This window comes from Hippopotamus amphibius, chromosome 4 (genome assembly GCF_030028045.1).
Source record: "Hippopotamus amphibius kiboko isolate mHipAmp2 chromosome 4, mHipAmp2.hap2, whole genome shotgun sequence".
Lineage (NCBI taxonomy): Eukaryota > Metazoa > Chordata > Mammalia > Artiodactyla > Hippopotamidae > Hippopotamus > Hippopotamus amphibius.
Window position 1 is genome coordinate 62,095,866 of NC_080189.1, and position 14,418 is coordinate 62,110,283.

The 14,418-nt window shown below is 37.7% G+C and overlaps 1 protein-coding gene across 1 annotated transcript in view; it reads right to left on the minus strand.

Annotated features, from left to right (window-relative positions):
* Positions 1-14,418, minus strand: part of COL28A1 (collagen type XXVIII alpha 1 chain) — a 159,091-nt gene that overhangs the window by 129,923 nt on the left and 14,750 nt on the right. The window contains exons 7-10 of the mRNA XM_057732394.1: positions 11,375-11,401; positions 7,017-7,061; positions 4,415-4,459; positions 3,345-3,398 (exon numbers count right to left, since the gene is read on the minus strand). Coding sequence (XP_057588377.1) covers positions 3,345-3,398; positions 4,415-4,459; positions 7,017-7,061; positions 11,375-11,401 — 171 coding nt within the window. The remainder of the gene's footprint in view (positions 1-3,344; positions 3,399-4,414; positions 4,460-7,016; positions 7,062-11,374; positions 11,402-14,418) is intronic.

Below are 14,418 nucleotides of genomic sequence, written 5' to 3' on the forward strand. Positions count from 1 at the left end.
CTTTTATTCTTTGGCCACCTTTTCTGCAAACCCTTTGATGAAGAAAATCCAACCACTTAGAGCAACAGAACAGGACTGTCGTTCAGGAGAGAGACTGTTCCTAAATTCAAATTCATCGGCAGGCCCTGTCTAAAAATTCCCATGTAATCTTTGCAAATGTTACATGACCAAAGGTTTCTATTTTAAGGTCTTATAAAGACGCAAAATATTTGAAAATGCACATTACTGGTGTCTTTTCCCCATGAGATTCCTTTCCTCCTTCTCCTGCATTTTCAGATGCATCTTATAACCAAATAGAAATCCACTCTCAACAGACCATTGTTTCCAGCCAGACTACACTAAAGGGGAAGACATGCAATTTCCATACTGTCCAAAAGAAGGCATTTATCTCAGGTTGACTACCCGAGAAATTCAGCAGTTTTCCTAAGGAGATGAGTATAATATGGTGGTTAAGAGAGATTGGCTGGATTTGAATCCTGACTCTGTCCCTTACTAGCTGTGTAGACTTGAATCCACTGCTTAAACTCTCTATGCCGTAGTAGCCTAATCTGCACTGTAGGGGTGAGAATAGGTCATGCCTTACAAGGTGGTATTATGTTAAATGGGTATTTAGAACTGTATCTGTACATGGTAAATATGTACTAAGTAAATGCTATCTATTATTATAGAAGCTTTCAAAATAATAATCCTCCCTGTGTCCACTGGAAAATACGGAAATACTGAAATTTAGAGGGTTCTGGGGGCACAAATTGCAATAGCAATGTCGTAAAACCATTTTGTAATAAAATGGTAATGGATGAAAGGAAATATCACTATAAAACATTGTTTCCAGATTGAGGGAAAAAATAGTTTATTAAGTTTTTAAGATTTAGAAGTACATTCTGGGATGCAGGATGAAATCATTCCCTAAAACCTGACTTTTAAGACAATATAAGAATAAATGTACAAAACCTAAGACATGCATGTCTGGTTGACAGATCCAAAGAGGAGTAGAAATTAGAATAGTCTCCAAGTAACAGTCAAGAGACCATTAAATCTGTGACCTTAAGCCAAAAATATAACTAGGAAAAAAATGAGACGCTCACTCCCATTTTACTCTCTTCCCATATCCCCCAATATGCTCTAGATATTGACATATTTTTAACTGGCAATTTTGTGTGTTCACCTGGCAGTGAATTTTGTGATTTTAAACCTGTGATAATATTATGTTAAACATCTTGGGGCTTCCCTGGTGGCTCAGTGGTTAAGAATTCACCTGCCAACGCAGGAGACACGGGTTCCATCCCTGGACCGGGAATATCCCACATGCTGCAGAGCGACAAAGCCTGTGCACCACAACTACTGAAGCTCGTGCACCTAGAGCCTGTGCTCCGCAACAAGAGAAGCCTGTGCACTGCAATGAAGAGTAGCCCCTGCTCGCCACAACTAGAGCAAGCCAGTGCTCAGCAACAAAGACCCAATGCAGCCAAAAATTAAGTAAATAAATAAGTAATAAAATTTTATGTTAAATATCTTTACCACAGTCTTTGAAAAAAAGAATTTTTTAAAAGAGAGGCCCTTGGAAAGTTGAAGTCCTCAGATACTTTAGGAAAAATGATCCCTTTGATGATGATGTTGTGAAAGTCAAGCATGAACTGTTATTATGCCAGAAAACTACCTCCTCCCCCAAAATACTTGACGCATTATTTATTCTTTCTAAGAATTAATGCATTGTTAGAATTAAAAGCTAAACTCTGTGGAAATAAATTCATTTTAAAAGAAGAATCTAAGTAGTAACTGTATGAGACATAAAGAAAGGTGATGAAATGGTGGCACTTTTCTATGAACTGCCATCCACCATCTCCCGAAGCCACACACCCTGCTCCCAGCCCAGCACCTCCACAGATGCCCTGCCTTCCAGACTTCATTTCTCATTTTCCAAAATGAAACCTTTGGGCCAGTATGATTTCTAATATCCCTTGTGGCTCAAACAGTCTATAATTCTATCACTGTTGCAGACTTCAAACCTGATCCCTGATTTTACGCCTCTTTCTCAGAAACATGTGAAAATTATCATCTTAGGCAACCAAAGAAGCCAAAAATAAGTGTGGACTGTCAAAATATATATTTTTTTCCTTGCTGCAGGATTTTACCTACAGCCCAGGCAATTTTTTAAAAACTTCTACTCAGTATTCAAAAGAACCATTTCTTTCCCCCAGAGAGAATTAATCATAGGCAAGGACTGGAAAAGACAGTTTCCCCAGATGAAACTTGAGCACATGCCCACAGAGAAGCTCGTTCTATTTTAATTTGCCAATTAAAACTGCCCTGGGAAATCACACATTGTCATTATCTCATTAAAAATGCTATACATGCCACTCCTTTACCTCTCTCTGGAAAAAGAACACTCAAGTAGCCCAACTGCTCCCCACAACTTAAATTTAATAGCACCCTTTTAAGACTGGCTCAAGAGGGAGGGGATGTGGGGATATATGTATACATGCGGCTCTTTCACTTTGTTGTACAGCAGAAACTGACAATAGTGTAAAGCAACTATACTCCAATAAAGATTAAAAAAAAAAAAAGATTGGCTTTATCTAGGGTCCTCTGGGGACAGTACCATCTGCTGTTATTACTGTCACAAATTCCACAGATCTCCAGTCACTAACTCAACACCTTTTATTGGATATTTACTATATCTGTGAAATTTACTAAGCATTGAGAAGAATTAAAAAGGCATTCAAACGCTTGTTTTCAGCAAATTAATGGCCACTCTCGTTGCAAAACAGTCTTATAAACAGGTCTTTTAAAGATCCCTTCTATTGCATCTTTTGGTTCCACCTGGCTCTAATCAATCCCTCCCTATCTGTCTTGCCTGGTTATCTATAGAATGGCATTACAAAGCTGGTGCTGGTAGTTGAGATTACATCCTTGCAATTTAAAGAAGTTTCACTTTTGTTGGTATGACAGTTATAAATCACCTTCTCTTATAACCTGTATATTGAGTTGACATTACCTGTTGGAAATAGAGTGATTTGAATTGTGTTACTTATTACTACTTTTCAGTTTCTAGAGAGTCATTAAATGACTAAAGGGCAGAAGTAAGATGGAAACTGTAAAAATTCTGGAAAATGGCTTATATTTAATAATGCCCCTTGGAATAATAATATTCATTGAAAAAGCTATGACACTGACTTCCTGCATGTACTTAAACATGATTCTGTGTATAACACCTGCAGGTTATTATGTATTTCCAAAGATTCATCCTCAAAGAATCCACTGATTTCTGCCTAATAGAAACATGTGTTACCATAGTTCACTAGGGGAAAGGCACTTTACCTTCTGTGATCAACAGGTATGATTACCTTATTGCCTTGAAATCCCTTCGGGCCTGGATCCCCTGGAGGTCCAGTAATGCCCTGCTCCAAGATGAAAACCAAGAATTAGTGCTGGATACAAAAGGCCAGTCAGGAACGGATCATTCATTAGGGTCCCTAGAGATCCTGGAGTTAGAAGGCAGACTAACTCAGAGTTAAGTTGGGGTTACACATGATTGAGAAATGGAATGAGATAAAATCCCTTGTGTCAAACACAGCTTCCAAAATAGTGCCTAAGCTGAGAGCAAACATTTATTAATGAGGTGTTTGTTTTCTAAATCCGTGTTTCCAACATTACTCCTATCCTGGACCCCTCTTTGGAAAGATTTAGAATAAACAACAACTTTAAAAAAATATATCTAAGGCATAGAAAACTGAAAGTTGGAATTTCCAATGACTCTGTGATCATCAGAGTTACTGCCCTGCCCTGCCCTGAAACAATTCCAGACCAGAGTAAAGGAGGTGATGGTTAACTGGATGCCATCTAGGGAATTTGGGGTAAAGGTATAATTTTCAGTAGACTTTTTGAAATTCTGAAATTAGTTCATTCACACACCCTCTCCCCATTGCAACTTTAGACAAGGCAAGTCCGCAGACTGGAAAAAACTGATCCAATTATTTTCTGAAATCCCTGGGATAAGTCTAAAATAAATGCCTTAAAGAATCATTTCATGTTATTGAGCGGTAACTACTTATAATGATGGGAACAATACACATGCTGTAATTTAGATAAAATGCATGGCTTTTTCAACTGCCTTAAACAGCAATGCAAACATAGTTACATTCTGCTTTTAACTGCTTTGACTTTATTCACCTTCCTAGACTCTAATTTTTTACTTTTATCCCTTCAGCTACTCACTAAGTAGATTCACCTGCTGGTTCCTATCTTGAAGGAGGTACACACTGGAACCACCTGGGAATCTTTAAAAATACTGATGCCTGGCTCCAATGCCCAGACATTCTGACTGAGTTAGTAGAGGGTGCAAGTGGGCAAAGAGATTTTAAAAGCTCCCTAGGTGGTTCTCATACAGACTTAGAGTTGGTTTTCGCCTCCTTACCTGAAGTCCTCTGGGTCCCTTAAGTCCACTTGGCCCTGGGGATCCCTGTGGAATACAGTTGTAAGCTGCTCTAAATATCCATTCAATTTACAATGATTTTACTGGAATAGAACGGACTGTGTTCCCGGCAATGTCCGGTCTTCCCAGGTTATCCAAATATTGAAGCCAACAGAATTATTGTTAAGAAAACGATCTTAATTAACAAACCAACTTGTCAGTAAACTTTCCTTTAGTAAACAAACTCCATGAAAACACGATTTTAGGTCAAGTCCTTTGCCTGTATATTAACATTTTGATCAGAATTTTAAAAATTTATTTCTTAATGCTTAGAAAGCAATAAACTTGGTGGAGTATTGTTTCCTTCAAGCAAGGCAGTCACTTAAATTAACAATTTAGTGAGTTTCCACAATATCTAGATAACTTTCTTGCCCATCTTCAAGACATGGAACTTGGCAAAACACAGTTTATACTCAACACTCTTCCAATAGAAAGTATTTCATATGTCCCATAATTAGGAAGCCCTTTAAATTTGTTTTTACGAGAGTATAATATAATCTTGTCTCTCTTTTCTCTGATTTCCACTTTTTTCTTATTACCAAAAGGTAACCTGTTTATAATAGACATATCTTGACAATTATAGGAAAAAGCAAATTAATGGAAAAAAAAATCACACAGAGGCAACTGCAACATTTTAGGCATATTTTCGTCCAATATTATTCCCAATAGAGTTTTCTTCAAATAATTTGATCAAAGCGTATATCCAATTTTGTGTCCTGCTTATCTGGTCTTCCATTCTATCAAAAATATTTTTCCATGTCATTGAAAACTCTTAGTAAACTGAATAATATCCGAGAATATGAATCTATCATAACCTCTCACTTCCCTAGTTTTGACATTTAAGTTGTTTCTGATGATTTCTATTGTTAATATTATAGTAAATGTCTTTGTGTGTAAATCTTTGTCCAACTTCTGATTCATTCCTAAGGATAATTTCCTAGAAGAAGATGAATGATGCAGAGATTAAGCATATTTAAGGCTCTCACTCTCTTTTGTCTTTCACACCATATATGGAAAGAAAAAGTAAAAATTTCCTCTACAAAGTTTGTTCAGATTTCCATTCTCACTGCCTGAGTAGAGACAGTGCATCTTCATTTTACAAAATCCCTTTCAATACTATTATGTGTTATTTCAGTGTTTGCTAATTTGATAGGTGAAGTAATATCTTAATGTTTTAATTTTACTTATCTGATTGCTTATGCGTTTGGATACTTTTTCATTTATTACCCATTTATATTTCCTTTTATGTTTCTTTGTGTTCTTTATACGTTTTACATGTAAACTTACATGAACTCTTCACATCAAGGACACTATATTCCATTGACCTTAGACATGCATTTTTTCAGATTTTTACATCTCTGAAATTGGGATACAGCATACAATCAATTGCACCTTACATTTGCAATGGGCAATATTTTTCCTTTGTTCTTTTTGTAGCCCAGAAAATAATAAGACATTTAACAATCCCTGGCATCTTAGTCAATGAACTGTATTAAATCTTTGTCAGCCATTTTTATTTCAAATAGTTCTTCCAATTATTGTTTGACTCATTTTGGTTCTATTCTATGTGTCCATCCTGTATTTTCAAGTCCATGTCCATCTCCCATTTTCAGTTATTCTCCAGGAAGAATCCACTCATTATTACACCTTTCATTTTGCCCAGAGATAGTTACCAAGCCTACATTTTTCAGGTTCATCTGACCTTTAACTCTACAGTAGTTTAAAAGCTTTCAGAAAGTTTCAAGCTATTTAAAGTGTTTAGTTGCACAGGTCAGTGTCACTATTTTATCCTTTTCACCTTCTGCCTCGTTTTCTCTCCTTGACTCTTCCCATAATTAAAAGATAGATATTGAAAGACTTTGGTATCTTGGTGGCATGCTGTTAGCAGTTCTTAATTATAATGAAAACTATTTACTCTTACTCTGTAGTTTTTTGGAATCCTTTATCGTGTTTCAAATATACTCTCTGTATTTCTGGTCCACTAAGGAACTCCTTAAATTTTAATATTGTCTCCAGTTTACATATTTTATTAGTATTTATTTTTTTAATGAAAGGTAAATAACTACCCACTTATATGTGGCTTGCTGCATTTTCAGATTTCAAACCCGTATCTGTGTCTAGCTCTTCCACATTATTGAAAAGTATTTCATTAACTTATTTCATAGAGTTCTTCACTGTACTTCAAAAGGTGCTTGTTCTCAGTGTTAACATCTGGAAAACAATTTTACTTTGACCCAATTGGAGCTTGAATTGACTTTGCTAGTTAAGTTATTCTTTTCACCATAAGATTTTGTGGGTGACCTCAGAGGTTAGGGTGTCGCAAGGCAAAGTCTTAATGGTCCATAAGAAAGGCATTTGGAGGCTCCATCAGTAAAGTTAGGGATGGCTTTGTTTTTTTCTTCATGTTGTACAGATGTGAAAATTGAGCAGATGACTCTGTAATTCCAGTAGTGAGAGCAACATAATACATCCAGGAATTTCCTCTTAAGGAAACTCAGCCCCAAAGGGATCACAGCTGTTAGCATTTTAAAAACAATTTCCTTACTTTGTCACCTTTTATTCCTGGTTTACCGCATTCTCCATGTTCACCCTAAAAATAAATACATGAAGTAAATAAGAAGATATTTGCAGTCATTCAGTGTTGGGATTCTTTTTAAAAGATTCCTAGCAGAATCTTATGAGCAGTCTGATGAGTTGTACACAATTTTATCAATACTGTGGGTTGTTTGGGCCTTGAGCTCTGAAAAATTTTATCCATGAGTCATTCTTAACTTGACATAATCAATTTAGTGATACCACCTAATGAGGTTAAACATTTTTGAGACGTGGATGAAATTAAAAGGAAAGACACTAGGGTTTAATGAATATCTACTATATATTATATGCCCTTTGCATATGTGATTTAATTGAATCCACATTACAGCCCAATGAGGTCAGTTTTTCAATTCCCTTTTTTTTTTGCAATTTGATCCATTGATGTCTTTTTTTTCAATTGAAGTATAGTTGACATGCAATATTATAGGAGTTTCACATGTACAACATAGTGATTCAGTATTTTTATAGATTACACACCATCCAAAGTTATTATAAAATATTGGCTGTACATATATATATTCCCTGTGCTATACATTTCATCCTTGTGACTTATTTATTTTATAACTGGCAGTTTGTACCTCATAATCTCCTTCACCTTCATCTTATTTTATACATGAGGAAACTTAAGCTCAACAAGGTAACTTGTTGGGCTAGTAAGAAGAACCAAGGTCTGAACCCAGGTCTACTCAGGCTCTGAGTCACTATTCTTTCCGCAACACCACATGCTACAGACTGAGCACCAGCTTTGATCAATTAGTAGTGTTTGCCTAGAGAACTGTGAGAGAAAGATTCTGAGAACATGTCCTGACTTGGTGGAGAATGATCAAGGTCTGCGGTGACAGAGAGAATCCAGCACGGCGACAAGCATGCTGTGTATTTTCCATCACCACAGACTACAGTCCTGCCTTTCCTGGAATATTAATGGGGAAAAAGCTAACACTTGAATTATGCTTTACTGTTTATTACTAATGTTATTTTACAGACATTATGTCAGTTAATCTAACATTGACTGTCTGAGGTAGATGTTATTAGCCCAATTTCACAGACTGAAAATTTGTGATTTCAAAAGTTTAAGTAACTTGCTCAGATAGAATGAGAATTGGGGCCTCTGAATACAAATCCATTATATCAGACTTTGAAGACTTCTAATAATTAGAACTAAAAGGTAACAAAGTCAATTAGAAAAACAAAGTGAGAATTTTCAAAATGCGTTTCATACATACCTATATTTATTCTGAGCCTCAAAGCAATTCATATTTTTAAGATAAGGCAGTTCATTTGGGGAGATTAAATGACTTATGTAAATGTCCATGCCAGCCAATGACTCCTAGTCTGGTGTCCTCACTACTAGTTTCTGTTTCTGCTGCTGCTTTATTACCTCTGTGCTTTTCTGAAACACGCAACTCAAATTTCTACTACATAATGACATAAGGAACTTATGTTAGAATGTACATCACTGCTCTCCTTCCTTGCTGTGGATATCTTGCTATGAAAAATAAATGTCAGCGGAACTAAAAAGTATGTTTAGTGATACAGTGGATTTATATTCTGGTGCAAGCTTCATCTCATCACAAAATAGCAACAAACAACCCACAGATTGACAGCCAGCCTGCAGACCACACTTTGCTCTGAGAAGGGAAATCATAATTGTGGCCACTAAGTATAGATCCAAAGCCTTGACGTTACTGCTGATCCCCCACAATAGCCTTGCAAGGACACATATGTCTCCATTCATATCAGAGGAAAATGAGGCTCAGAGATATTAAGTAGCTTGCTCATGACCACAAGCTTCAGTCTGTTATACTCCCAAGTCCGTGTTCTTCCTCAGCCACCCAAAGCTGAACAGGGCACACAGATTAGCTCTGTTCCTAGCCCCTGATTTAGTGTTACTTTCCACTAACCTGACACTTCTGCCTAGGGTCCTGCATGGGATATTGCTGGCATCGGGACCAGGCAAGAGGGAGGTACAATTTTTAGATCCAGCTATGCCCCTGTTCAAAAGCAATCTGTTCTCTCTCCACATCATATTGTGAGTCAGACTGACCCAGGAAAAACGGAGCTTTCACTTGAAACAAGTTGAACATTTATTTCTGAATGCAAATGGAAAATCACTCTTGAAGAATCAATTAAAAAGCAATTAATTTAAGAATGTTGGATGGAAATAAAATGAGTCAACCGCCAAAATATCAAACAGAAAAGTACCATAAATACGCTCAAAATTCTTTTGGCTAGAATTCACATTCCATTTGTCCAGACAGATTTGTTAGCTATAGGGTCCTGAGGAACAGCGTTGGTCTGGGGGCAGATTCCCAACAATGAAAATACTGTACTCATGTTATTTGCCTCTGCAAAGGCGTTTTCTTTTCTGGTGGGCTCAGTAATCCCTGTGGAATGGTCACAACTACAAAGTTTCCGAGAGCAAGTGCTTTCGAAAACTCTGCACAGATTAGCTCTGTTCCCAGCCTCTGATTTCTGATGCTGCTTCTCCTGGTGAAATTCTGGTTTGAGTGTCGATGGTTCAGGGTCCTTTTGCTCTGACAGCTTGTATTTTCCAAACGAGGGCCCCTCTAGTGAATCTGTTATTCTCCAGAAGTTTAAGTGAATCTTTTAAAAAATATATACAGAGAGTTTCCTGGTATTGATTATTAGCATATTGTATAATTCAAAATGGGGGGCATGGAGAACTTTCTTCATGTATGTATAGGACAATTGTCCTGTATATATAGGACAATTTTACAATTATGAAACTTTTGTAACTTTCCCATATTTTCGCTTATTCCCTCTCTTTAAAATAGCACTTTATGTTTATAGACCGGCAAGTAATTTAAAACACATCGTCACATCCATTATTCTATTTGATTCTCCAACCACCCTGTATTAATCCCGTTCTATACAGATGAAGAAACAGACACTCTAAGATACTGAGTTGTTCAGGTTCTCATGGCTAAGTACAGAATCCCGGCATTTCTTACGCCCTTCCCCTTTTAGACCTAACATTTCCAGTGTTTAGGGATATATTTATTTGCCTGTATGTAGGTTTACCCCTAACGTTTACAGGGCCCAGGGCAAGAGTGCAAGCAGAGGCCCACATACCATATATCTAAATAGCTGAAAGTTCCAAATCAAGCTAATAAACTAGTAATGTTATGGTTTCCTTTATTGACAAACATATCTCCAAAGGGAATAAAAAGTTTAAGAATTTTGGAATTCCTCAGAGGTCCAGCTCCCACTTCACTTCCCACCTCCAGCCCCTTCCGCAGCAAAAGGAGCTAAGAGTGTGTGTCCGTGAAGGTGCCCCAGGCAGCACATCACAGCCCACTCCATGGCCACCTCCTGCCCCAACAAGACTTCCATTGTGTTTCGCTCAGGCTTAGGAAGAAGGTGCACACGGGAAAGAGGTTGTGTGTGCCTTCGAAGTAGGCTTAGGCCATTTTGCAGGGACTTCTAGAGCCTTGGTTATCCAAAGCATGAACCAGGAGAAGGGGGCATGGGCCTCTCACCCTGCAGACTCTTGGCTCCATCATGAGTGAGGAGGTTGGAGGAAACCCAGGGCAGGACCCTGTAAAGTACATGCCTCTCGCCCAGGTCTGAGGGTTATAGGACAGAATGAATGATAAGGACATGGTCTGATTTCAGATAGAAAATCTGATAATAGAAAGCATATAGTAGTGGCATAAACTTATGAATGAACCATTGAACATTCTCAAAGATTCCTGACACCCACTCTAACATGTTAATTTCTTTTGCATCAGTTTGATTTCCTAATTTGTAATTTGCAAATAATAATAAAATAATCTACCAACTTGTTTTGTCAAATTTACTCACCTGCAAGCTCTACCCAGATGCCTGACTGAACAAAATAAGTAATTCTTTACTGCTTAACCAGCTTAGATCCTCTTTCCCCCATGAGAGGGTCTTGTGTCTACATTTCATAGGAAGTTAAGCATCAAAGCAGCAGCGTGATTGTAGTATTGCTGCATCCACTTGTATATAGAAAGTTTTGACCTGGATACCATGCTGTATAGCTTTTAAATTGGGGTTCTCTATTAAAAGAATTCATATTTGCAGGGCTAAGAGTGGCTGTATTCTAATCTCAGGAATGTTCAGCTTCCTTCCATCCTTTATAACATATACCCATACCTTAAGTTCTATTATTATTTTATGTTAACAGAGTTAAGAATGTACTTAGGAATTTGGGAATCCAGACTTACAGAAATAAAGGAAAATAACTTTTATTAAGTGTGTAAATACAGTTATGTTTCTGTTTTTCTTTATGAAATTCTGATCTATTTGTTGTTACCAACTTACCTTCTCACCCTTGTACCCAGGGATTCCCTAATTTAAAAAGGAAAGAAAAGTAAAATATGATATTAGAAGGCTTAGTTGGAGGAAGTATCTGATGTTTTTCGTTTATGAAGTATAACAAACACAACTGTACAGTCCTGGAAAATAAGACCATATGAAGGTAAGCTCTTTCATTTCCCTCTGCACTTAGGGAATGTGTTTATAGTAGGGGGAAGAAAAGAACCTATTTTTCCCTTTATTACATTCTATACTCAGTTCCACATATTTTTTCAAACCCAATTTCTTACCCTTTGGCCCGAAGCTAAAGGAGAAACTACACACTGAGGCTCCTTGTAGAAGTGACGACCTATAATAGTGCTTTCAAAATTGTTACATCGGCTTTTAAACTATGAACTATCACAGCCAAGGATGTTTCACAGAGACTGTTAGAAAAATTGGCTTTGAAAATGAGCTGAGATGATGGCCTTTAAAATGTCCGTAAATATTTATATCCATTTATGGTCCTCCTTTCAAATTTGGTCTAGAATATGGAACTTCAAGGAAATGAATGGTTCCATTGTCAACACTGTGAGACAGTGACCTTTAAGTTACTATATTTTATCTCATGCTAAATAAGGGGCCAGCGCTTCTGCTGCTCTTGTGTGTCACTCTTGGGAGTCCTACACAGCCTTCTCCATTGTGTCGGTGCCCATAAGCCCTTTGAGTAACACAATACTGAATATTACACAGACTGGGAAATTACCAACTTTAAGCAACAAGAAGTATTTTGCTAACAGGATCCTGTGTCTTTTTCAAACAACTATAGTTTCCAAGTATGAAAATAGAATTGTAAGACATATTTTAAGCGAGCTAGAGAAATCAGTGAAATAAACAAGCTGTTATTGTAGTTACATGTGAGTCAGAGTACAAAATTTTATTGTGTATGACTTTTCTCCAAAAGGTAAAAAGGAAAACTTTAGGAAGGAAATAGTGCTTCTCTCCAAATGTGCAGTTACTGAGAAATTGAAGATAAAAGTAAAACTAGTTTAAAAAAAAATGTTAGACTACAATTTAATCCATGTTAGAAATACTTACTCATATATATGGTTTAAGGTTTAGTACTGTGCTTGAAATTAAAGGCTACATTAAGGTAGTTAAATTGAGGTTGTTTATCAAAACAGTTCATGTTTACAGCACTAAAAAAGGCTGTACTTCCAATCTCAGGAATCTTGGGGTGCCCTCCACCCCTTATAACATACCACCATTTTTTAAATTCTATCATTTTTTGTGTTAAGAGAGTTAAGATTGTATTTAGGAAGGAGCCAATACAGTACAAAAATAAAAGAACATTACTTTTTATAGTAGACTCTCTTTTTTTCCTGTTTTTTGGTTTGGTTTGGTTTGTAGTTTATTTGTTTTCTGAACTTTGGTCAATCTGTTGTTTGGTTGCCCTCAGCTTTCTTTCTTCCTTTCAGGTCCCCTTACTTAATAGTTTTAAAATATTCAATGAAGATATTCAACACTGCACTCATTGGTCTCTGCAAAATTTGCTTCTGACTTCCCTATTTCTATTAATGGTACCATCATATTTCAAATCATACAGAATCAAAACTTTATAATCACTTTTGCTCTAAACTTGCCCCACCCATCCTTTTAATCCAACCAGCTAAAACTCTCCAGCATCTTCCAGGACACTTAGGTTTTTTTTTTTTTTTTTTGGGGGGGGGGTTACACCAGGTTCAATCATCTGTTCCCATACACACATCCCCACACTCCCTCCCTTCCTCGACTCCCCCACCTCGAGTCCCCCCCACCCTCCCTGCCCCCGTCCTCTAAGGCATCTTCCATCCTCGAGTTGGACTCCCTTTGTTATACAACAACTTCCCACTGACTATTTTACAGTTGGTAGTATATATATGTCTGTGCTACTCTCTCGCTTCGTCTCAGTTTCCCCTTCACCCCCCGCCCCCTCCCATACCTCGAGTTCTCCAGTCCATTCTCTGTATCTGCATCCTTGTTCTTGTCACTGAGTTCATCAGTACCATTTTTAGATTCCGTATATGTGAGTTAGCATACAATATTTGTCCTTCTCTTTCTGACTTACTTTACTCTGTATGACAGATTGTAGTTCTATCCACCTCATTACCAGGACACTTAGTTTTAAATCCACTCTCCTGACCCTGGCCAACCAGGCCCTGTGTGCTCTCGCCCCTGCCTATCTCATAGCCTTGTCTCCCACCCCCTCCTCCTCACGCTGTGGCTCTGTTCCCATTTCCTGGGCTCACCAAGCTTGTTCCCACCTCTGAGGCTTTGTACCTACTGCTCTTTCCACCTAGGACTCCCTGGTGACCCTGTTTTATATTTTCGTAACCTTTGTCATAGACTAGAATTCTTATCACTTGTTCGTCTACTGATTGCCTCCCGCTGCATGAGCACTTTGTGAAACAGGGTCTCTCCACCTTGCTCACCTCTGTATCCCCAGAACCTAAAAGAGGGCACAGTGCACAGCAAGTGCTCAGGAAATCTTGTTGAACGTCTGAGGTAGAGCTAGTCACCGCCTCCCCTCATTTCTACCCCTTCCTGATTCTCACGATGTTCTCTTCCTTTCTGGGTTGTCAACACTGTAGCCCAGTGCTGTCCAGTATAATGTGAGCCATGTGTCATTTTCAATTCCTTAAGAGCCCCCTTAAAAGTGCAAGAATGAACACATTATAATGTTTCATAATATATTTTATTATCCCAATAGGTCCAAAATATTGTCATTTTAACATGTGACCAATATTTAAAAAGTATCAATGAGATATTGCACATCTTTTATTCTGGTAATAAGTCATCAGAATTGAGTATGTAGCTTATTCCTCCAGCACACCTCCACTTGGCTCGCCTGTTTCACGTGATCATAAGCATACATGGCAGCGGCTTTCACATTGGCCAGAACCGCGCTAACTAATGTCCCCACTACTTCCCGCACAGCCTACAGTAGCAACAAACGTTCTTCAAAACGCTCTTTCCTTCTGCTTGTTCCCACTTCAGGTTCGCTTTTAGAGCCAGGCCAGATTAATCTTCCA